This window comes from Muscardinus avellanarius (assembly GCF_963383645.1).
Source record: "Muscardinus avellanarius genome assembly, chromosome: 3".
NCBI classification, from domain to species: domain Eukaryota; kingdom Metazoa; phylum Chordata; class Mammalia; order Rodentia; family Gliridae; genus Muscardinus; species Muscardinus avellanarius.
Window position 1 is genome coordinate 41615112 of NC_137788.1, and position 24754 is coordinate 41639865.

At 45.0% G+C, this 24754-nt stretch overlaps 1 protein-coding gene across 1 annotated transcript in view; it reads right to left on the reverse strand.

Annotated features, from left to right (window-relative positions):
- The window catches only part of AGBL4 (AGBL carboxypeptidase 4), a gene marked incomplete at both ends in the record, with an annotated part of 1136473 nt that overhangs the window by 89121 nt on the left and 1022598 nt on the right, over positions 1 to 24754 (reverse strand). Inside the window, 2 exon segments of the mRNA XM_080691412.1 lie at positions 2001 to 2112; positions 19434 to 19548. Coding sequence (XP_080547538.1) covers positions 2001 to 2112; positions 19434 to 19548 — 227 coding nt within the window.

Sequence of the window (24754 nt, forward strand, 5' to 3'; positions counted from 1 at the left end):
CCAAGACGTATCATCATTCTACTTATGCTATACCTTTGTGCTTTTTAAAAATAATCCCAGACACACTTCATAAATCTGTTTATCAGTATTTACTCACTGAACGTCTGTGCCCCCGCTATATCACAAGGGGTCAGTTTTTTTCATGATTATATTGGCAGTGCCTGGTATATAGAACTGTGATATATAAATGTTTGCAGAAAGAAGGAAGAAAGGCTGGGCAAGAGCCAAGCTGCAGATTAGACCACAGGCCACCAAATGGACATCTTGACTGCAGCCTTCTGAGAATCTCACCAGAGGGTGTGGCTAAGCCATTCCCACCACATAGACTCATGGAAACTGTGAAATAATAAATACTAAGTACGTGCTGTGTTAAGCCTTCTCCCCTATCTTCACCCCTGCCAAAAAATACTGGTCAAGAGGGAAGGAGTGAGGAGAGACAGGAGTTGGGTATCTATTCCAAGTCAGCTGGACTCCTACATTAGTGCTTTGCATAATTGTTTGAGGCAGAAAGGCATGGACTGTCAGGAACAAAACAGCTTATAAAACCTGTCCAGTTTCCAAGGTGTACTGATTAAGATCCAACCATCTAACGGTCAGTCTATTTATACCATAAATATTACCCTAATATATAACTCATTTTTGCCTGATCTATATTATGCTACATAGAAAAACATCCAATTGTTTGTTAGCAAATTAATAACTTTTAACTGATGATGCTGGAGGGGAAACCAATATACTAACGCTATGGCCATGTTAGCCCTGACACATAAGGTGGGCTAGGAGGGACCCAGGAAAGGAAAATTCACATCCACAATCAAGAAAACAGTAGTTTGAGAACCAGGATGGCTGCATTGCACCTAAGGACTTAGCTTTTTGGTTAATTCTCATTTTAATATGTGAATTTGGCTTTCAGCAAACCTTTTTGTCTGATCAAATACGCATTTGTCTTTAATTCAGGGTATTTTATTGGCATCTTCAATAAGAATAAGTAGAATGTATTACATTGATACATCTCTGAAGTGCCCCAACTCTGAAAATGTGCTGTCTTAACCTACCATCTGTCACCTGATTGGAGTTAAGGGGTCATCAAATCACAGTCATTGTAGTTAGAAGAGACTCAAATGTATCACTAGAATGTCTTCCAAACAATTGAGTCTTCTGTGTACCATTTTCAACTATCATTTAGCTCTAAGTTGAACACTTTGAATAAGGCAAAGCCCCGCTCCTTCCTCACGCAGCTCTAATGGTTAAAAAGTTATATTTCTCTATGGTGGGGGGGACTATGAAACCCCACTGCTTTCTATTTCCTAATAGAAAGAACTTGCCTCTGTGAGCCAACTTGGTACATGCATCCATTTTTTACGCCTACTTCCCTTCTCCTGAATGGGAGGCCCTCTTCTTTAGGAACAGATCCCACCCCATGCCCCAACTCCAAGCACATGAGTCTCACTAGGCTGTCTTGTATTTACATATCCTTGCCTCCAGGGTCAGAGTTGGCTTGCCTGGAGGTGGGCGTGTTCTCCAAGCCAGGCCAATCATAGTTCTTTTGAAACTAGAATTGGAAAACGAAAGCAAGTCACTGCCACTGGGTGTGATGCTTGGCCATCATGTTCCCTAGGTATGGAGGAGGTCAGTCTGTAGTCTTCAACTATATGACATACCCCTGGTGCCCTTCTAATACATTCTCTATTTTTCTTACACCACCTCAAGTTGTATTTCTTTAGCTTGTAACCAAGGAACCCTGACAAATATAAATATGCTCTAATACATGTCCTTCATTCCATAAAACCACGGTAAACAAACTCAATATTTGTGAGGGGTAGGATGAAGAAGGAATTAGGAGAAGGTATCTCCAACTCAGAGATGAGTAGGCCTAGTCCCTCTCTGGTTTTGCCCATGTATTTCCTGATTTAAAGTTCCTAGTGTACTTTCCCAATACACTTCCCTTTCCCGGATCACAACAAGAGACCAGCAGCTGTTGAGGGCATTTGGTTACTCACTGGGTCATTGTACATCTGGATGATAAGCTGTTTCACTCCGTGCAGGGTAGGGTGGGCCCATGGAGAAGGATCTAGCCAGTGACGATTCAGGTCAAACCCCATCAGAGAGCACCTAGATAATACCAAAGTAAGGGTCAGTGTAGCTAGGACAGGCCACACTTCTCACATGTAAAAATAGAAGCAGAAGCAATAATTTTGTCACCTAGGCAGCACTGCTGTCCAGAGACAGCCCCGAGAGCTTTACTTGTATTAACTCGTTCAGTACTACCAACACTCTTCTAATCATTCTCTCTGCTCTGAATTGAGAGGTCACTGAGTCTCATCCTCCTGGCCAGGCAAATCACTTTCTGTTCTTGTACTTTGCACATGGGTCCCTTTTGCCTTCACCATTACAATATTAGCATTTTCTTTGTTGCTAAACTCGTTGTAATTACCATTGTGATAGTGTTGTAATATGACACTACCCCAATGCACGCATCCTCCATAATTCATTTAGCCATTTCTCCACTGCGGCACATTTATGTTTTAATGCTGTGCTAGCTTCAAAATGCTCTGCTGAATATTCTGAGCCTTAAAGTTCTTTTCCATGTTTCAGCATTTTTTTCACAGAGCAGTTTTTCAGAAGTAGAACTGCTTAGAGAGGATTGACTGACTATAAAATCACCTTTTAAAATGATAAATAGTTCTCAATATAGAAAGTAAAGAAGAAAAAATGTAATATCACCCACAGATAACACCATTGGCCTTTTAACTGAGTTCCTACCATTTTTTCTTTCTGAATAGTAGCTAACATCTAAAAAATACTTACTATTTGTCTTTATTTTATCTTCACTTCTATCACATAAAAGCCTTATATTAGTCAGTGTGGTGGCTCATGCCTATAATCCCAGTACTTGGGAGGCTGAGATGGGAGGATTGCAGATTCAAGATCAGCCTCAGCAAGTTTTGAGGGCCTATTTCAAAAATAAAAATAAAAAACTCTGGGGGTATAGCTTGGAGGTAGAATGTCCCTGGGTTCAATCTCCAGCACCATAAAATAAATAAATAAATAAATAAATAAATAAATAAATAATCTGACAGGCTGGTGTATAGCTCAGAGGTATACAAAATGAAAGGGTTGGGAGTATATCTCAGAGGTAGAATGCCCCTAGGTTTAATTCCCAGTACACAAACCATAAACATACACTTACCTATATTACCATATTAAAAATAAAATACAAAGACCTAGAGAACTTAAATAATTTCCTCTAAGGTCACAGAGGTACCATGTGGTAGCATTAGAATCCCAGCAGAGACCAACCTGATGGTGAGAGTCCAACATCTTGCCAATGCCTCTCTTACTTCCTCTGCGCTCCTCTGACTACACTAAACTGTCTTTCAAGAAGAAAACATTCCCTTAGTGTCTTGATTTTCAGACTTATATATGCAGTTCTTAGATGTTCTTGCCTACAATATACTTCTACTCTGGGGGGTGATTGAGGAAGGGAGACCACAAACACCCAGGAACACACTCCTCCACTCCACATGGTGGAGCGGGCTTCAGACCCAGCATTGGGCAGTATTTGTGTCCATTCTTTCCTATGGAACAGCCAGTTTAGACCAAGCTCTCTGACTTTGAGAATGTTAATTAAATTAAGGAGGGGAGACTGGTTTACGGAATAAGGATGAACCAGGAGTCAAATACAACAATTTATTATTACAGTTTTATTGACAACTTTCTATACACCAAGCTCCCTGGTCATGTTGCTGGAATAGACTCAGTGATAAAAGATGTCTCCATCCCTCAAGAGATAGTCTAATAGGAGAACAAAGACATGCTCACAAATTTATGTCCATTTATAATTCAGGACAATGTTGTGAATATTAAAGGATATAATGCATGTAACAAACTTACAGCCCAGGTCCTGGCATAGAATAGTAGCTCAAACATGTTATGTTGTTGTTTTATTGAACTTTATTATACTTTTGTGCTATGTCATTCATGAGTGACACAGACTACTAGTTTTGCATCCCGGAGGAGGTTGCAGTGCGCAGCATGGTCAGGGAGGACCTCTTATCTCTTCTTCCAGTCAGGGAATCAGGCAGATCTGAGTTTAATGTATGCTCCATTCCCTCTTAAGTATAGTGGACACTTGTCCATATTTTTTGGAGAATGCCAAGCATCTAACCCTGTTATTAGATAATAAGGATGGGGATGGAGCAGGAAGAATTTGGCCCTCTATATTACAAGGCCATAGCTGTCCCTTTTCTTTTACCACGGAAGCCAGAGGAGCCAGTTCCTTCTACTTTGTGATCTAGCTTGAGGATACCCGGGTGACCTGGAACTCAATACTTCTCCAGGTAGCTTATCTCATTGTTGAACCACTCCATGAAGAAACTTTTCATCCTCTGTAGCTGAAATTTGTCTTCCAGTAACTTCTCAGCCTTCCCCACAGAAGCTGCACAGAACAGTGAGGTTATAGTGTGGAGATCAGGGGCTTTGGGACTCATAATTAGGTTTTAGTTTTGGCTGTGCTCCTTACCAGCTATGTGACCTTTATAAAAATTATTTTTAAAGCCCCTCCGGGCTTCTGTTTTATCATATATATAATGAGAATAACAACCATGACCTTCTGGATTGCGTACATGAACTAATGTATGTAAATGACCCTGCAAAATCCTCAGACATAGTGAACTTGAATCAATAAAAGTAAATGATGATAGCAGCCATGGTGATAACTGTGATATCATTGAAATTGTCCAAGCCTAAATATCACCTCCTCCAGGAAGTGAAGGGGAATTTGTGCTCTCTTCAAATGGGGGACAAGTGCTTTTCCTTTGCTCCTGCGGCAAATATTGCTGCCCACCAGGATGGCAACAGCACAACATATAGTAACTGTTGAGTCTATCTTCCCTTCTGGATTGTGAAGTTACTGTATACCTGTGCCTGACGAAGAGGCTAGATCATGGTTAGATGCTGAACACATAGTTCTCAGATGAACATTTCCGATCTTGCGTGATCTACTTCTCAGAATCATCCAGCCACTCAAGTGAACTCCATTTTCCAAGTGGGAGTGCTGAGGGCCAGGGCCAGTAAGCTCTTCCTTCAAGGCCACACATATATCCCATATTTCACAGGGTACAGAGAGAAACCTGGCCCTGGGCCCCACAGTCTGCTCCTTGGCTATGTTGCTTCCAGGAAGCTTCTTCAACTAAAAAAATGTGAAATTCAATACTAAAGAAAAAAACAAATTCAGTGGCATGTGCGGAGTCTGAGACAGGAGGATTGCAGGCTCAAGACTAGCATCAGCAACTTAGGGAGAGCTTATTTCAAATACAAAAACAAACAAAATAAAATAAAAAAATGGTTGGAGGTGCAGCTCTGAGGTAGAATGTCTCTGGGTTGAATCCCAGTACCACAAAACAAACAAAAAACTACAGGAAAAGTGTTAGAAGTAAGAGATCCTGAAGGATCAACTGCCTGATCCAGTCTGCTAATGAAAATTGAGTGTGACTGATGATTTTAAAGGAACTTCAATCCTCAAAAGCCCCGAGAGCGCTTCAGGAGCTAGAGCATCTGTGGAACTCTTCAAGGAGTAGTGCTTGCATGGGCACTCTGTCAGCTGATTTTTAAAGGATGCTTCTAATGGCAATTGGTCTACCAGTAGTTGCATACACAACTGAACAAGACATCTTAGAAAAGATGCATGAACCTTGGCTAATGGGCAAAGTTATAGGACCCAGCTCCACTGTGCACACCACTGTGGGAAGGCCACCTCCTCTGCATGTGTTCTGTGCTGTGCTTTGTAAAACAAACCTGCTATGCTTTACTCCTGAGGTCTCTTTCAGCTTTTTCATTATACATTTTAAAATTTTTGTCCTGGAGATTGAACCTAGGGGTATTATATCCCTGAGGCTCTGAGGTAGACCCTTTAGCCCTATTTTATTTTGAAGCAAGTTCTCACTAGGTTACCAAAGGTCTCACTAAATTGCTGCAACTGGCCTCAAACCTGTGATCCTCCTGTCTCATCTTCCCAAGTACTGGGATTACAGGCATGTACCAACACAACTGGCTTCATTATATGATTCAAAATCACCAATAACTGGATGTTAGTCCAGGAGTTTGGAGGAATATATGTCTGAAGGAAACATATTTCCAATAAAGTTAAGCTGGGAATGAGGTTGATACTGATATTAAAAAAAGAAACGCCAATTGGGCAAGGGTTACCAATATCTTAACATTAATTGCATACATTTCTCAAAATTTGGTATTTATGTGGGCTCCATGTGGGAGTCAAAACAGAAGAGCAGATTCCGAGCACACTCCAGGTAGAGAATGTGGCCTGCACAGAGCTAAGGAGTCAGAATGGCTAGACTATATTGCTTCTAGTAGGCTCCTCGTATGCTGTTTGTGTTGAGGAGGCCAAGGCCGGTGCACGTTCTTTGTGTTCAGTGGTTTCAGGACAAAGAAACATCTGGCTGATGGCAGAGAAATGGGCGAGGTGACCTCCAGAGGTCAGGTTCACGCTCCTGTGATCACCAGTTTAGTCACTGAGTGAGAAAGTCTGGGTCTCTCCCCTGGATCTCTGTCTCCTCTGTGTTCTTCTATTCTGTTATTTATCTTAAAGAAGAAATTTTTGCATGAGCTCAAAATCAAGATTAATCTTCTGACAGGAATGGGGGCTACTTCTGGCACTAATGGGCTAGAACACTTGCCATTAGGACAATTTTAGAAAGTGCAAATATGTGGGGGCAGTTTATATGACTGCATACTATATAATTTCTTCCTCTTCGGTTGGAAGTACCCTCGTCCTTTTCTCCTTGCCCCCTTCCTCCTTCCTCTTCCTTTTCTCCCTCTTTTTCCACCTCCTTCTCAGCCCTATTCCTACATTATCTACTATAGATCCAGAATAGAGAAGGTTCAATATATCTGCTAAATAAATGAGTGAGTGAGTGAGTTAATAGATGCACAAATGCATGAACAAATACTCTACAGGTTTGCAAATGGGGCTTAGGCTATGACTTGCAGACCTGTAGTCATGCACAGTATAACAACATTTCAATGACTGCACACAGTGGTCCCAGAGACAACTAGTGACCATGAAGTCATCTTAGTTCCTGAGAGTACACTCCATGATGTTTGCACAATGACAGATTTACCTAAGGATGCATTTCCCAGAATGCATTACCCTTGTTAGGCAACGTACGGCTGTGTTTTGAAAAGTAAGCATCTGTTAAACACTAAACACATTCACAGTAATTAAAGGAGGTAGCTATTATTTATCCTTATTTTATAAATCAGCAAATAAAATCCAAGGAGGATTTGACCTTGTAAAGGTTACTTCTACTAGTAAATAGAGCTGGAATTCAAATGCAGTTCTTCTTGATACCAGGATGGTCCACAGTCATCCCTTGAGGTCCTTCCACCCATCTGTGCGACTCTGTGATCTGCTGGTGGGACACTAAGTGACTCATTTGTCTGCTGTACCTGTCCTGGTCTAAATAGCAAATAAATAGCTCCGTCTTGTGGGAGATGTCATGCCTCGTCCCTGTTGCAGCAATGGTAGCCAGGCTGACAGCAATGATTTCAGTTCCCCCTCCTTATGATTTCTTTTCATCTGCTCTAAGGAAGAGAGAAAAAGGCAGCGGAGCGGCTCCAGATCAATCACACCCTGAGCATCGTGAGGCCGCATACTCCAGGGAGCCTTGGCATTGACAGGCAGAGATGTGTGGGTCACGCATGCAGTTGCCCCCCCCAACACAGCAGTTTTTCAGCTGGATTAGATTAAGTATATTTGCACCAAAAGCAAAATAAATATTGCTTTATTTAATGCTACAAAAAGGTTGGGATCCAATTGCCCTTGGCCCAAGGCACCTTCCAGCTCTATTGATTGGCTGGTGTCAAAATACAAGAAAATCTGTGGTCATGGGCTCCTGCAAAGCACTCAGCAGGTAGGTGGGCTCTGTGGCGCAGTCCTCGGAGGCAGTGTGCTTTGTACCAGACACTAGGTAATCAAAATGTATCTACTCCTCACCACCACCAAGACATTTAAAGCATTTCCCTTGCACCCCTTCTTAGATAATCACAAGGAAGTCTCTGTACTCAGGAGTGTGAAGAAAAAGAGGAAGATGGATGAGAACATAGACTTCAAAGCCAGAAGGACTTGGGTTTGAGTCCTAAATCTGCTACCAAATAGCTTTGTGACGTTGGACAAATTCATCTGCTGGCTCAAAGATCTTCAAAGAGCTCTTAGGGCAGAGACTGAATCTCTCTCACTCCCACTAAGTGTCTGATGTTAGTGCAGTGTCTGCTAAACAGCTCACTCTCAGCTGACCTGCACAAACAGAGGCTCAGAGGGTTAAGGAATTTGTCCAGGATTCGGCAAGGACAAGTGTCAGACTTGAACCCAGCCTGCTGACTCTCAGCCTACGTCCTTGGACATTTTACTTTTGCTTTGAAGTCCTGACAGAAGGCCCATCCTTCATGCAGGGTAAGGAATGGGTGCAGGTTTATTTAAATGAGGGACACAAAGTCTCCAATGAGAGAGAGACGAGCATGAAAGGTATCTATATGCAGATTGGTAAAAGACGCCCTTCTCTAGGACGACCAGTTAAAAATAGGTGCCACTTCTGGATGGGGGAACTATAAAATGAAGCCCCTTGCTCTGCTCAGGCAGTGGGTTAGGAGCAGAGTCACAGCCCCCACTGGCCCCTTGACCAAGGACCTCTGGGCAGTGAGCAAACCGCTCATTCATGTGAGCCCCCTCGGTCATAGCCAAGCCAGCATCAGCACTCTGGGCTTTCCCACTTCCAAAGCTTAGCAAGGTCTTACCCTTGAATGGTGGCCTTTGGAAAGGTGATAGACTGGGGAGGAGGTGCTCAGATCATACCTGGAAAACAGATCGTCTTCAACCCTACACATCCTAGAGCTCTGTCTCCCAGTAATTATTTCTAGTAGTAGGAAAGGAAAACCACCACCACCACCACCACCTCCTCCTCCTCCTTCTCCTCCTCCTCCTCTTTTTCCTTCTTCTTCTTCTACTGAGGGTTGAACCCAGGGGTATTCTATGTCTGAGCTACACCCCCAGTTCTTTTTAATTTTGGCCTAAGTTGTTGACACTGGCATCCAACCTGTGATCCTCCTGTCTCAGCCTCCCACATGCTGAGATTACAGGTGCGCACTACCAGGCCCAGCTAAGGAGAAATTTCGGCAGAGTGCCTTCCTCTTCCTGTGCACAGCATGAGCTCAGGGGGTCTTCTTCCCTCCTTCCTCTCTCTTCCTTAGTAGCAACAAACACTGAGCTCAGGCCTCTCCTGCATTGCAACTCAACAATTAGAGCCAGTGGCTACCTGGAAGGACACCAGGTCCCGTCAACTGTGATTCCCACACCTCAGAGATGGGGAGGCTGAGGCCCAGAGAAGTGAAGGTGCTTCCAAGGTCACGCAGCAATTCAAGGTAATGGCTGAAAGTCCCTTCCAGAACCAATGGCTAATTTTTCTCTCCGTAAAAACAATGACAGGAGTTTGCTCCTTTTTAAGAGGCCCGAGGGAGGACATTTTCATAGGACCTCACTGGCCCTAAGACAAGACATTAGCTATTGAGATCTCTTAGGTGGCAAAAGGCAGGAGAGATGCACGGGGAAGAAGCTCTTTACATCTTCCCAAGATCTGGGAGCTGGGGGGCCTCCTGGCACCAGTTCTGAAGCCGAATCCAAAGGCGGCATGGAGCCACACCGCCTGGTAAAATCCTGGCTTCACTGCATGTTTGCTTTGTGACTGGACCTCTTTGTACCTCAGCCCTCATCCAAAAGAGGGAAGATTTTGCTTCCTTCAGAGGGTTGCTTTAAGGATTAAATGAGGCTGGACATTTAAAATGCTGAGGACATGGCTTAGTTTGAGATATGTGCTGCACACGTTAGTCTGCTGTTGGCCGGCTGTTCAGAGCCATCCACAATCTAGTTCCCACTTAGTCCTACTCTACTTACACCATGGGACCAATCTGTGCACCAGGCAGAGCATGTTATGGGGCTTCTGAGCCAATTGCACAAAGGCGCTCCTCCTGCAGGCTGATGCGACTCCACTGAGCCTCAAGGCCTGGCAAGCCTGGGCTGCACCTCAGCCTCTGCTGCCTTTGTGCAACAGATGGATGGAGGCTGTGGCGCTGACCACAGCATCGGCCACTCCAGGCAATGGCACAGCCCCCAACGTTCCCTCTTCCCAACACTCCTGGGCTCAAGCAGCTCGGCTCAGAGGCTTGGGCTACAAGTATGCTCTCTGGGTTTCACTCCTGGATCTCCTGTTATAAACAGTGAGACCTTGGGCAAATGGCTTCACTGCTCTGTGTTCATCAACATCCTTATCTGTAACATGTGGATAATGTGGAGAGCCACCTCATAGTGCGTGTGGTTGTTGGGCGAACCTCTCCTTGCTTTCAGCGCCAAAGGGGACTTTTGCCTTCTCCATTGCCTTGCTATTCCTTTCTTGAGGGAGGGAATAGAACCCATATGATTGGTCAGCTTCAGAAAAAGAGCAGCACCTGTTGGGCCGAGCCCTCCAGGCATGTGTATTTTGGGAACTGGGATGCAGCAGAAAAGGTCCACTCTGGCCTGCTTCGGGCTGTACGGTGTGCTTTCTCCAGGTGGCTCCATTCCTGCTCTGCTTTGGGCTGATGGGAAAGGTGGCATGAAGTAAAAGGAGGCCAGTTTTGGCCATGGATATAGACCATGCCTTCTAAGTCCTGCTTTTCCCAGTAATAAAAGTAATATTTTGACCTCTATCTTTTTGATCCTTGTACCTCCTTCTAAAATGGCAATCGGATGAAAATGGCAACGGGTGAGTGATGAATTAGCATCTGTGTATCTCCAGTGGAATAATGCATAGAAAACACTTGGAACACTGTCTGGCAGCCTGTGTAGGTGTAGCTAATGCTGCCTATTATTATCATTGTCATTATTGTTATTTGCTGTTGCTATTTCTTTGGTTTGGAATGGTATCATTCTCTTCCCCTGACCAACTTCCACTCCTTTCAGAATCTCTCATCTATCTCCTTCATCAGGTTTTCTCTGACTCCCCCCATCCCAATTCTCCAGGCTAGGTTAAGGGGTGCTTCCTCTGTGACTCTGTGGCCCCAGACCCCTGCCTCCCCTTCACCAGGGCAGCTGTCCCTACTATGGACTGTGAGGCAGGCTCAGGAGCCCAGCCCACCTCAAATCGCCAGTGCATGGAACAAAGTATGTGCTTGATGAATGTCTGAGGAAAGAAAGAGAGGAAAGCCAGAAGGGAGGGGGGTGATAAGAAAAGAAAAATAGAGGACAGAAAAGAAATAGTGTGGTTGGAAGGCTTCTTAGGCAGAGGCAGAGTGCCCGCAAATGCCAGATGTAAACAAGAGCAGGCAAGTTTGTGCCCATGGAAAGAGCCCGGGAAGCACTGGAGAGCAGGGACTCTGCGAGAAGGGTCAGGTGGCCAGTGGAGATGAGGCCGGCAGGCGGCCAGCGGCCTCTGGTGTGCAGGTCTCGAGCCCCCAGCCTGAGAGCTTAGGCTCCTTCTGATGGTCACCGGGGCACTGAGGATTTTACTTTGGCAACCAGCACTATTCAGACAGTGGTTTTGAAACTAAGACCAGAAGTGATGGAGTTCTTGACTCCAACGCATGGCTCAGCTCCTCTGGACTCCCCAGCCACTAATTCTGGGCTTCTGTCTCCTCAGAGGCCTGTCTTCACTGCAGAATCAATTATTAAAATCAACTTCCTATCAACTCTAACTTTGAAATGCTATTCCTCTGCTTGCAGGGACAGGGATGGGGAGCGGCCCCCACAGACGTCTAGCCATCTGGCCTTTTCCCTGGAACCTGGCTGGGAAGCTCATTTGAATAATTGGTTTTGGCGGTGTGCACTTGTGGGTTAGACACCTGATTACACTGCCAGCCCCGATGTCCTTTCAGCCTCCATTGGAACATCACTCAGTTACATAAAGCAAGAGAGTGTCTCTGGGAGGTAAGGGCCTGTCTGGCCCCTGCTGTCACTCAGCTATGGCTGCAACTGAACTATGTAACCCACTAGCTGTTTGACCTTGAGAGAGTCACTTAAGCCTCTCTGTGACTCCTTTCTTATTTGCTCAAAGAAAGAGAGAGATTCTTGCCCTGCCTGTGTTTTAGGCTCCTTAAAGTTTTTAAGAGAAGTTGGGGGAGTTGCAACTTAACAGAAATGCAAGTGGAAAACTTAAGTTAAAGGTTTAGGTAGAGGAGAGCTTGATGTCAGAAAGCAGTGAGCCTGTGGGCTGTCGCCAGAGCATGATCCCTAGGATGAGGCTTGCGATAACCCCTTTCTACTCCTATTCCGCTAATTAGAAACACGAGGGTGTTGCCTAAAGTACCTGTGCCTCAGCTTCCTCTTCTGCCAAATGAGAATGATGATAAAGTTCTGCTAAAATTTAAACAAACCGCTATATGCAAAATGCCTAGACCAGTGGCAGGTCCCGGAGATTCAATGGATGTTAGCTCTCATCGTTGTTGTCATTATCGTAATTGTTCAGGCCCAGACACCATGCTGCAAAGACAGACAATGACAAGCACGGGGGCAGGTTTGTTGGGAGGGCGGCAGGAAGGGCAGGGAGAGGAAGGGCTATGAGATTCCACAGGAAATGCTGGGAGGCTGGGGAGGCTCAGCCTGGAGAACCTGGGCCAAAGGGGGTTGGAGGGAGTGGGGGAGAGCAAGAGTGGGGGCCCAACCTGCACAAGGCCAAGGGCTGGCTGCCCTGAAGATGGGTTGGACCCAGTGATCCTTTAAGGTGGGAGTTAAAGTTACAAGGGGGTGGGTTTGGCCTGAAAGTAAATAACCCTAGAACAATCAGGGATGGCATTAGCAGAACTTGATGATTTAAGAGAGGGAGCCAGCAGTGCCTGGAGGTGGGCCAGCCAGGACAGGGCCCCTGGGAAAGATGCTGCTGAGGGGCTCGGTGCCCTGGGCAGGCCCTGGACCAGGCATCTCTGCATGATGCTGTGAGGGGGCACATGGAGTGGGGCATGACTGAGGTGGAGAGAGAGACACAGTCTAAGAGGGGCAGGCAGATTCTCAGCTGGGCGACACTTGGTTGTGGGTCTTTGTTTTCCATTTCTGGCTTGATAAAATCATGCCATTTTTAAGCTGTCATTGAGCAAATAGAACACTGACACCTACTTTACATTTTACCTAGCTGATTTTACATTCTAGTCTACAGTAGTCAATTTAAAATGTCTCTTCTTAGCTGGGCATGGTGGCACACACTTGTAATCCCAGCATTCGGGAGGTTGAGACCAGAGGATCACAGTTCGCCGATGGCCTCAGCTACTTAGGCCCTTCGCAACTCAGTGAGACCCTGTTTCAAAATTAAAAAGACTAAAAAAATAGGACTGGGGGTATAGCTCAGAGGTACAATGTCCCTGGGTTCTATCCCCAGTACTGCCAAAAAAAAAAAAATAAACAAAAAATAAAATAAAATAAAATAAAATGTCTCTTCCTCTGGATATTGAGGTGGGAGTGGTAGGCGTGTGTGTGTGTGTGTGTGTGTGTGTGTGTGTGTGTGTGTGTGCACGCGCACATGTGCACATTGAAAATATTTCCCTTGGTATTTCTTTGCTACATTTATTGCCATTTTGTTGCACCCTTCAGCTCCCTTTTATGTCTACTAAATTCTTGTACATCTTTCATCCTTTAAAAACTCATTGCTCCTAGTGAGAAGGATGTATTACCTGCTTGAAGAGACAGAGGCATTTTAGCACAAGGTTGAAACTGAGGGTGGGTTTCAGTGGCTTCATAAACCTGCTCTGAACCTTTGTTCTGGGGAAATTGGGGCAAGAAGTGGGGCTATCACACTACCTCCTTCATGGGGCTCCTGTGAGGATGGAGTGAGATGATACGCACAGTGTACAGTACAGTGAGCAGGCTCCAGCTTTGAGGACAAACACTGGCTTCTTACTGGTAAGGGCTGTCTCTGATTTCCTTCTGCTTCCCCAAGGCCCAGCACAGGGCCTTGCACCCAGCAAGCCCTCAACAAACCTTAGCAAAATTGGATTTACTGCAGGGAAGCATCCTTTGCTACATAAGGCTTGCCAGGGCTGAGCCATGTATCGATGGTTTGCGTCTGCAGATCGTACGGCATCCATTTCCACCACGAGGCCTGTAGGGCCGGGCTATAAAGCAGAATCATTTCTGCACCACCCATCGAGATCTGTTCCTCTCCCCCACCTCCACACTCCCAAGAAGCACTGAGGTTTTCTGAAGATGAGAAATTTCACAGCATCCTGCTATCTTTTGGGTAACTGCGTATTTTATGATGACTAATAGGCAATTACTATGGTAATATTGCAATTCAGCATGTGTGAGGTTTGGGAAATGAGAAATTATGGGTAACTACTTTGGACTCATTTCTATGGTAACAAAAAGTAATTGTCATTAAATACCAGTTATACTGAGGCTGTACCTGGTAATTATAGATTTTTATGCACAGAAACATAAATAAAACCAATAAATTTATTCAAAGGTCTATGACTGTTTACTTATACGTGCCTCTATGGAATACACAATGACAAGCACCTAATTAAGAAATGCAAACCCAACACAGAGTTTCATATTGTCATATGGAGATGGAAAGTCTGTTTTTCAAATGCAAGGCATCTTGTGCATTACAAATGCTGAGAAGAGACTATAGAAGGGGTGGGGACTGCCTTCTTTGCAAAGGAAGAGATTGGGGAGGAGGAGGTGGCAGAGAAAGTGTGCAAACACTGCAGCATGTGTGCATGGCCTTGCCTTCTGCAAGACATTGGGAATAGATAGCCCAGTCTAAACTGATTAAGCCTATCACCCCACACCCCAATGGCCTTCCAGCCTCTTGGCTCTGAAATTGCAGTATCTGTCCCTGAAGACCTTAGATTCCTGATGCCCCAGAGCTCTTTAAAACATTTTACATTGAAAAGTCAGTAGCCATGCCATTTTTTTCTAATGTGGTACAATACAACATAACATAAAATGTATCAATGTAACCAATTGTAAGAAAATGGTTCAGTAGTATTCAATACATTACTAAGGTGGTGCTATCGTCAAACCATCCATTATGGAAACCCTATGCTCATTAATCCAAAATGCTGTACCCATCAACCCCAAATTTTGTACCCATTAAACAACAAATCATGATCTTCCTCCCCTTTGCCTCTGGAAACCATGATTTTATTTTCTATCTCTATTAATGTGACTATTTGGCTACTGCTAGTATCTCACCTAAGTAGAATCACCTAGCATTTGGCTTTTGTATCTGGCTTATTTCACTTAGCATAATGTCCTCAAGTTCATTCATATTATAGCTATACTATTCTTGACACAGCTCTCCCAGAGCTTCTACTAAATGATGAAGGTGACTCTCACGAGATTTTACTCTTCCACCAATAGCTCATAAAGCAAAGACAGTGTTTGGAACTATCTTTCCAGGGATTCTCTGGAATGTAGCGTATAGTCCTGAACATTGCTCTTCCCCTTCACAGGCTCAAATGGATATAATAAAAACTCTTCTCAAAGAGTTGGCATAATAATATGTGGGTTTGAAGTGACTTTAAAAGTATAATGCTTTATTTTATAATACAGTGTGGCTGAGAATCCAGAATTGGTTCAATTTTAAGAGTATCCATATCACAAAAGCATACAATTAGAAGAATTATAGTGAAGAGGACACATAGATAAAGATGAAGGGTTGGAGTCTGATAGCATCTGAAGATGCCCTACTCTGGGGGTTGTAGCTGTGTGCCTTAGAAGACACTAAATACTGCTGTTTAGTTCACTCATTGAGAAAATATGTATCAAGGGCCTGTTTTGTGTCAGAAACGAGGGATTGGAGAACAAGTTCGAAGTCCTGACAGCGGATTTTACAGTGCAAAGTGTAGCCTTCATCTATTTTAGCAAATGTGGACGTATACCTTCTCTACCATTAGTATCATATTACAGGCATTGTATTACTAACATAGGATTAGCTGATGAAACCTGGGAAATCTCTCTGACTATTCTTCCAAGATTGTATTACATTTTTTCTTTAGTGTAGAGAAAGGAGAGTAGAGGAAAAGGCAAAACACATTCTTTTTTTTTTTTTTTTAACAACCACCACCACAGCCATTTATTAAGTGCTTGCCAGGCACTGTGCTAAAGCTTTATAGACATTGTTTCAATTAACCCAATAACCCTGAGGTAGATATTTTCAATATCCCCCTGCCCCAATCCCACATTTCCAGAACGTGGTTGGTTATGAAACGGTGGTTGGCCCTGGTGATGTTCTTTACATCCCAAAACACATTCTTAAGTAGAACTTATAATATGCCTAGCATTGTGCTTTAAATACATTATTTAACAAAAGTCTCGTGACTCTTTAGTATTCCCATTCCCTGATGAAAAAAAATGAAGCTTAGTGAGGCCATGTCATTTATCCAAGGCCACAGAGCAAGGGGATGGCAAAGCAGAGCTAGAAATTCCACCTGACTAAGGCCCAAGTCCATGTTCTCAACCACTGACCTTCACTGCCCCTCCCCTGACACCTTCCTTTCTCACTGCAGGGAACCGGCCTGTTGAACTGGCTCTCCAGCCCTGGCTCCTCAGGCAGGCCTGCATTGTACCCTGAGCTGGGCATGTCCTGCCTCAGATGTACAAGGAGCATAGGACCACAGGGAGAAGCAGGGCTAACTCAGACCTGCATCCCTGCCAGCTCCTCACAGGCCACAGACTCAAGACAGATTCCTTAGCTTCTCTGAGGGGCTCCATATCTAAAGGGAGATATTGAGAGAATTAAAGTCAGATGGCATTAGAGAGAGGCAGAGATGTGGCTGCCTTGTTCTGACCCATGTCCAGGTATTTGATCAGTTCCTGTGAGTTCCAGCTTTGTATATTACCCTAGAATTCTGAGAAACTAAAAAGCTTCCTTTCTTCCTTGCTTGCTTCCTTCCTTCCCTTCTTCTCTCCCTCCTCCAACCTTTCCTCTTATACTCAAGATAGTCTGAGCACATTTTTATTATTTGCAAGGGCGAAAACCTTGACAAGGTCCCTCCTTTGCAGTTGTCGAAAGGACTAAATGCAGTGTGTGTTGACAGACCTTTGGGCCAGCAGACAGAGTTCCTGGAGTGGCATTTCCCAGTGTGAGTTTTATAAAGTAACGTGGGTGGTGGGGTGTGTGGGCCCTGGCACTTACCCGTAAGCATCACTGAGTACTATATTTCCCTCCTGGGATTCCCTGTGTTTACTAGCATATTTACAATTCTAAAAAGTCTTATTATAAAAGGACATGTTTAACTTTGCTTAACTTAGTTGAACTCTAAATTTTTCCCCCCATGAACCTTGGCAACCCCCCTCCCTTAACCCTGGAAATACTGCTGGAGAGAAGAGTGTGTTCCTGGGAGGGGCTGGCCTGTGGGACCTTTAGGGCACCTTGAAGTTCCCAATTCCTAGTCTTTATTATTATTTTTTATGCTCTCCAAAGCTGTAGTAGTGCATTCTCATGATTGATAGGCTCTTTGTTGCTATTCAGAGCTATTTTAGCAACAGGATTAATGCCTGTGGTTAGAGATTTTCTCCAACTCCCATAATGAGAAAGAATCACATATTCTCACTAGGAGAATGTTGGGGGTTGACATTTGGCTGTGAAACCATTTCGGAAGATTGGAGCTCTTTTATCTTGAAGCCCCCAAATCTCAAAAGCTGGAGCTTGAAGACATGTAGAAAGCATCGAGGCCCCGTCACCACCCTGCTGGCCATCTGAAGCCCTGAGGGAGGAGGCATTCTGGTCAAGGTCACAGACCTATTTCTAGTTCATACTTCCCTGGACAGCAGATGATGACATAAGGAAGTGTGTGGAGCAGCAATATTGACCTCTCTCTGACCACTGCCGCTCTTGTAATTAAGCAGAGATGTTAACATAAATCAAACGGTCTTTCTGCCACCATTATCACTAACAGTGCATTCTGACTCAGAAAGGCAGAAAGGCATTGCTCTCAGGCCTGCAACACGCCATAAACCTGCAGATGCTAATGAGCCATCACTTCAGCCAATTAAGAGAGGAAGCACACTTGTCTTTAATGAAGGCTTCATGCATCCCAGGGGCTCTCTCTAACGTATACCCAGGGGCACCAGGAAGCCCCTCTGGACCCAATTTCCATGGTTTTAGAAAGCAGTAAGTAAACTAACTCGTTTACTTAATAGTGTAAATGGGCCTGGATGTGTGTCAAGATATCTGGTTCTGATCTGAGCTTAGCAAATTCCATTTCATCTCAAGGCCTCAGTTTCTTCATCAGAAAAGTTATCCCTTTCATTCACTTATATTCATCAAACAATGTCTGAATATATCCTATGTGCCGATCCCTGCTGCTAGACACTGGGGACACAAAGACCCTCGAGGTTTAGTCCCTGCTTCCCAGTGGCTTGGAATCCAGCAGGGGCTTTACAGTGGGATGGTCTTTCAATGACCAGACCCATGGGGAGAGAGTGGCCAATTCTAATTGGGGTTTTGGAGAATGATTTCCAGAATAGGAACTTGAGCTGAGTTGTAAAGAGGAATTAGTGAAATGAAGAGGAACTGAGGAGGTTCTGGGCAGAGCGCCATCTGTACAAAGCTATGTCAAGGGAGCAGGAGTCTGGGTGCTCAGATTTGCTCAGAGAAGTCAGAACAACAGTTCTAGGAGGGGAAGTGGGAGGAGAGACAGAATAGCATACACAGATACCTTGCATGCAAAGCGAGGGAGTTTGGGTGCTATTTTGAAAATCATGGGGCCTAATCATCTGTAAGGCTGTATAATTAACATTGCTACTTATCTCAAAGGATTCTATTTTTTTCTGTTTGTTTTGTGTTGTTTTTTTTTTGGCAGATACTCCCCTGGGCAGTGAAGTTTTAAGCTGTAAATTATGATGTAAGACAGGAGAAAGAGCATCTTTCTGAGTGGGGTGGGGAGCTGCCCACACCAAAGAAAAATGCTGTTTCCATGATCTGAGAAGTCACTCTCTTGCATTAATGATCTCCAAGATGAAGACCAGCAGCCAAGCAGTCATCATCATAACCACCGTAGGAGATTCAAGGAACCACATTCCTCCCCACCATTTCTTTTGATGTCCAGCTAGATAATTATTGTCCCCGTTATGCAGTAGAAAACGAGCATCAGAGAGGCAGAGTAATTTCACCAAGGTTACTCAAGAAGTATGTATAAAGACTTATCCTAGTTCTCCTGATTCCTGGCCCAGTGAGCTGTCCAGAAAACCCCAGCAAAGTAACCTCAACTGATTGTGTATGAAACAGCCAAGGCTCATTAGCCACCATTTCAAGAGCCAGGGTGAAACTTCCTCTAGCAAGCTCATGGGTAATCTGATCATGCTCTCTCAGGAGTTTGCCCTCTATTTCTTCTTGCTTTCATACTGCCATCCTAGGATTCCCTGTTCTCAAGCATTCTTCCCAGTCCCTCACCTGTAATTGCCCAGGTAGACACCATCAGGGTTGAGCATTGGAGCAATCTTGAAGACCAGGTGTTCTCTCAGGACACGGGCAATAGGGTGCTGGCTTACGAGGAAGTCAATGATTCCTAGGGAAAGAGAAGTATTTGGGTTAACATCAAAGCATTTCAAGAAGAAGTAAGCATATTTTTCTTAGATTGGAAAATAGTAAGAGCTCAATAGGTGATTTTTGGCCAGTGTTATTATCAGCTACTATAGAGATATGGCTATAAGTTTATTGTTACCCGCTGAATCTTAAAAATGTGTGGCTGTGTCCAAGAGACAGAGAGCTCAGAGCATAAACTCGGAGGCCCAGGTTGAGGATCAGAGGCACAGGTTGAAGAGGAAGAGAACATATCCTGCCAGAGAGATTGGGAGGGCTTTCAAGAAAAGATGACATTTGAACTGTGCCTTGGTGACTTGAATGACAGCTATAACTTTTAGTATGTGTCCTCATCACTACAACCAAAGAGGTCACCTAAAATGTGAATGTGATCCAATCACTGCTTCCTTAATATCCTTCTGGTGTCGGCCTGCATCTGTCTACAGGAGAGGAGTAAGAAAATCAGCAGCTCTGAGCCCTTGTCCCTCTTCTTCTTTCCACATTTTCATGTCTTCATTGGAGACCGGAAAAATAGCCAAAATGCTGCTCTGACATCCCATGAAATTAGTGTAATGCCAGAAAGTGATAGGAGAGCGAGATGCTGTTCCCCAAATGCAATGAGTCTTGTTTCCTGCCAGAGAGCACAGGTTAGGTCTAAGGGAGAAGGAAGCCTTTGCCTGGGCCCTGACAGGTAGGTTTTGACAGACAGTCAAGAGGAAGGCAGCAGGGTAACTAAGAACAATCCACGTGCCCAGTGGCAGTCACTTAGCTCTTAGGATGATAAATTGCTCCAGTGCACATTCCAAAGCTGCTATGACCAGCGAGGGACATCTCAGGCTTTTCATTATGCCAAGCTGAGAATCCATCCACAGCCGAGAGCCAGTTGGACATCATTTACTTCTCGGGCGACGCGGTGGTAGACCAGATGCCCTAATTTATTTGTTGGTCCTCATGTTAAAGTTTCAGTTTGCCAGTAAACAGGCAGGGTAATGATGCCAGGCGCCCTTGTTAGGGGCTAATAATTGCTTAATCTGTCCACTAATTGACCCTGGCTCCCAGGGCAGCCCTCCATCAAGGAGCCAGCCAGCCTGTGCTTGGGGCCTGCCTCAGAGAACAGCTTCTGGAAATGGAGTAGCTCATTGTGATCTATCCTCCTTCACAGATGAGCAGATTAATTGGGTTGCCAATTAGACAGCTAATAAAAGAATGAGAAGAAACAAAGCCAGGCCAGAGACCACAGCCGCCCAGTGCTTGCTCTCCCAGGTAGATGTGGGACAAGGAGGGGGAAGGTTTTAGCCTCAACTCTTGGCTTGAGGTCAGATATAATTCACCAGAAATATTACCTGCTGATCAGGACATTAGGAGGGGGTTTAGGAAAAAGGAGGAAGAAGGTGGGAAGTGGGGAGAAGTATGAGGAAGAATGTGGAAGGAAATAGGAGCTGAGATGATGCCACCTCTGGCCATGGGTCAGAAACTTTGCATGGATCAAAGAAGCAGAGGGAGCCAGGGAGCAGAAAGACCGATTAGCTAGAGAAGCTGCTGGGGAGCTTTCTATGATCCGTTTTCTCATCTGTATTGCAGGATAATGATACCAAATCTTGAAGATGGCTGAGTGACTGAGAATGAGCTCCTGAGTGTTAGCTGTCAGACAGCTCCTGAAGATCATGATGTGCTACAACGAGCTCACTCAGAGCAAAGGTCAAAAGATGGCAGAAGAAGGAGTCCTGCTCTGTGAAGTTTACAACTATGCATCTTGGGGATGAGGGCACTGAGTTGGAGAGCCAGCTAGCCAAAAGAGAACCTGGGTTACAGTTTGGGCTCTGTTACTGGGTGTTCTGTAGCCTCTTTGGGCCTACTAGCTTTAAAATTAAGAGGAAGAACTAAACAATCCCCACAGATACATCCTATGGTCCCATCTGTTAATTCCTTCCTTAAAGCAGAATCCTCCTCCTGTGTCAAATGAGAACACTCTTCCTCCCACTGGAGTCCCCATTGGGTCCCTTCCTATTAATCTTTATTCTGTCTGTTAACAGGTTTTTCATTTTTAAATTTTTATTTCCTTTCTATTTCTATTCTGTGTAGGGGATGAAGGTACTTGGAATTGAATCCAGGGGCACTCAATTTCCGAGCTATACCTTCAGTTCTTTTTATTTTGAAACAAGGTCTCACTGAGTTGTTACATGCTGGCCTCAAACTTTTGATCCTCTTGTGTCAGCCTCCCAAGTACTGGGATCACAGGTGTATGCTACCACACCCAGAACCAGGTTCTTGCCTTTGAGTAGACTTAGTCAGGAAGATAGAAGAAAGCCAGATAATTGGAAGGCTGGAGGCGAGAAAGGCTGGAATAACAAGGACTAGTGGCAGAGGATTTGAGTTAAGGGTGGGCAGCAGAGATCCTTGCCTGATGCCAATGTCCTGCTGGCCAGGATGGACTGAGCCAGACCAACCACAGCTAAGCTTGTTTTTTATTATTTATCATCATTATTCATTGTTAGTGTGGGGCACACAGCAGGTGCTTAATAATGCCTATTGATGAATCAGTCCCAGGAATTCATTCAATCTTGACAAAGTGCTAAGTTGAACTAAAAATCACTCATTCTAAGAACACTTGCTAGAGTGGTAAATGCTGGGAATTCTAAGATGAATAAGATATTCCCACTGTAAAGGGGTGTATGCAGATAAAGTAACTCCCCACTGACTGGCCAGGGCCCTGATGGGAGCAGTATAGAGCCTGAGAACTCAGAAGGAGGTCCTGACCTCATCCAAGAGTCAAAAGCCTCAGAAAACAGACTTAAAGGAAGAGAAGAGTGAGCCAGGCAGAGACGTGCCCGGAAGGTGTTCTGGGCAGAGAATTCTTACACCAAGGCCTGGTGGTGAGAAGGAAGATGGCCTTTGTGGTAACACACAGCTTCTTCATGGCTTAAAACAGAGACTCTGAAACTGGACTCTGGGGTTGACTCCTCTCTCAGGAGCTGTCCATTCACTGGCCTTCACTTTCCAGTTCCCTAGTTTCTATGCCAGTTAAAAAGGGGAGAATAAGACTTACACATGGGTTACTGAGTGGGTTTAAATGATCTGTTATAAGCCAAGTGCCTGGCCCATAGTAAGTGTGTTCACGTGCTATTTTTTTTCTTTCTTTCTTTTTTTTTTTTTTTTTTTTTGGTGGTACTGGGATTCCTGGAAGCCCTTCTACCTCCGGGCTACACTCCCAGACCTATTTTTACATTTTTTTAAATTTGAAACAGGGTCTCCTAAGCCAGTGCGCGGGGCTGGCTTCGAACCTGCGCGATCCTCCTGTCTCTGCCTCCCAAGCGCGGGGATGACAAGCGTGCGCCACCACGCCCGGCCAACGTGTTATTTTCATTATTGCTCTTACTACAGGCTTGTCTGAGGGAGGAGGGTGTGAGAGGTGATTGGGAGAAGTGAACAGGGTCTTGCTGGTCCAGTGGAAAATACATGAACAGTACTGGAGAGCCCTTGCTGGGTGTAAAGCCAGGAAGAAGCAGGGTCAGACCTGGGCTCTGGAGAGCGCCCCTTAGCTGTGAAATGTCAGGCAGCTTTAGAGGAGAAGGAATAATGAAGGGCAGGGCATCTTGAAGGCAGGACACAGGAGGAAGTAGGGAACAGACCTCAGAGACAGCTGTTACTTGTAAATCAGCTTGCCCTCAGGAACCAGGCTCTGAGGTGGTGACCTGCAGAAGCTCTGGAGTGACCAAGACCAGAGAATCATGAGGATGAAGTGGGTGAAGGGGAAGTAGGATGGTACTGCTCTCAAGAGCGTTAGAACTCTGCCTAAGTCACACAAGCTAGGGGAAATGACAGAGATGAAGTTCCTAGACCCTGAAAGAATGGGACCCCCAAATGTAAACTGAGCTCAGAATAACGGGGAAAGTTGCAGTTCTGCACTTTGGCATTTTGGGGGTTGGGGTTTGCACCTGCTGTGTCTACTGTGCCTCCAAGCTGTGATCTGCAAGATAGCAAGGGCAGGTCTGCTGGCTTCACCAACACATTCTCAGTGCCCGGCACAGGGAGAGTGCCCATTAGATACATGTGAAATAAATGAATAAAGTTAAATCTACAGTGACTACTGTATATCTGTTAGTTGGATTGACTGGCAATAATACTATTGGCTTCATTTTATAGGAGAGAAACAAAGTCAAGGCGTGACATCACTAGCTGAGTATCTCACAGGGACCTACATGGGATGCAGACCCAGTTCTGTCAGCCTCAAAGCAGTGCTCTTTCCAATAAGGCAAAATTGGAAGGACTAGAAAACTATTTGCATGTGTTTTACAGAATGATTTTCATATGCCTGCATTATTTCTTCTCTAGAGAGTTCTATGCAAGGTTCATCGTCTCTGTTCTCTACTAAGAGGCAGCAAACTAGAGTAGGAAGGGCCCAGACTTAAAGCAAGATAGCTGAGTTTTCTGCTGGGCTCCTAGTATGGTTTTCAGGACGGCAGGCCCTCCCTGATGGACACCGGGCCCCGGTTGCCCTCAGTCAAGCCCTGTGGCTTCAAATTATGGAATCACATGGAGTCTGGCCCTGAAGCATCAAGGTTCCCAGAGTGTAAGTCCTTGCCTCCACTGTGCAGATGAGAGACAGAAACCTAGGGAAGGTGGATCCAGCCTCAGGCTTATTATGTAAGGCTATTCTGGAGAGAGAGAGAAGAGGAATAGGTAAGGAATAGAAGGGGGAGGAAGGCAGCGTCAGTAAGGGAAGCGCAAAGGTCATATTTTACTGGTGGGAAATGTCACTGTGTTTGGTCCCTGGTTGCTGGTGGCATTTTGAGAACACAGTGCGTGCCTGTGCGTGTGTGTGTATGCATGTGTGTGTGTACACACATGCACATGTATGTGTGCACACTGTCCTCCTTCTTCCTCTCAACCCCAAATAGTAACCCTAAGACCCCCCAAGGTGAGGCCCCCCACGGTGTCTTGGCAGGAAGCAACAGGGCTCAAGCTCGGAGGGAGGAGAACTTACTCTAGCCCCCACTTCGCCACTGTTATGCCTAGTGACATTCAATGAGACCCCTGACTTTTCTGCAAAGTAGAGCTGGGAGCTGCTGGGTGGGATTGCCATGGGAGGGCACAGAAGGGGAGGAGAGGGAGGAGAGACCTGCTTGGCACCTACCCCTGCCTGGCAGGGTGCCCAGCACTGGCTCACGTCATCCCCGAACTGGCTCCTCCAG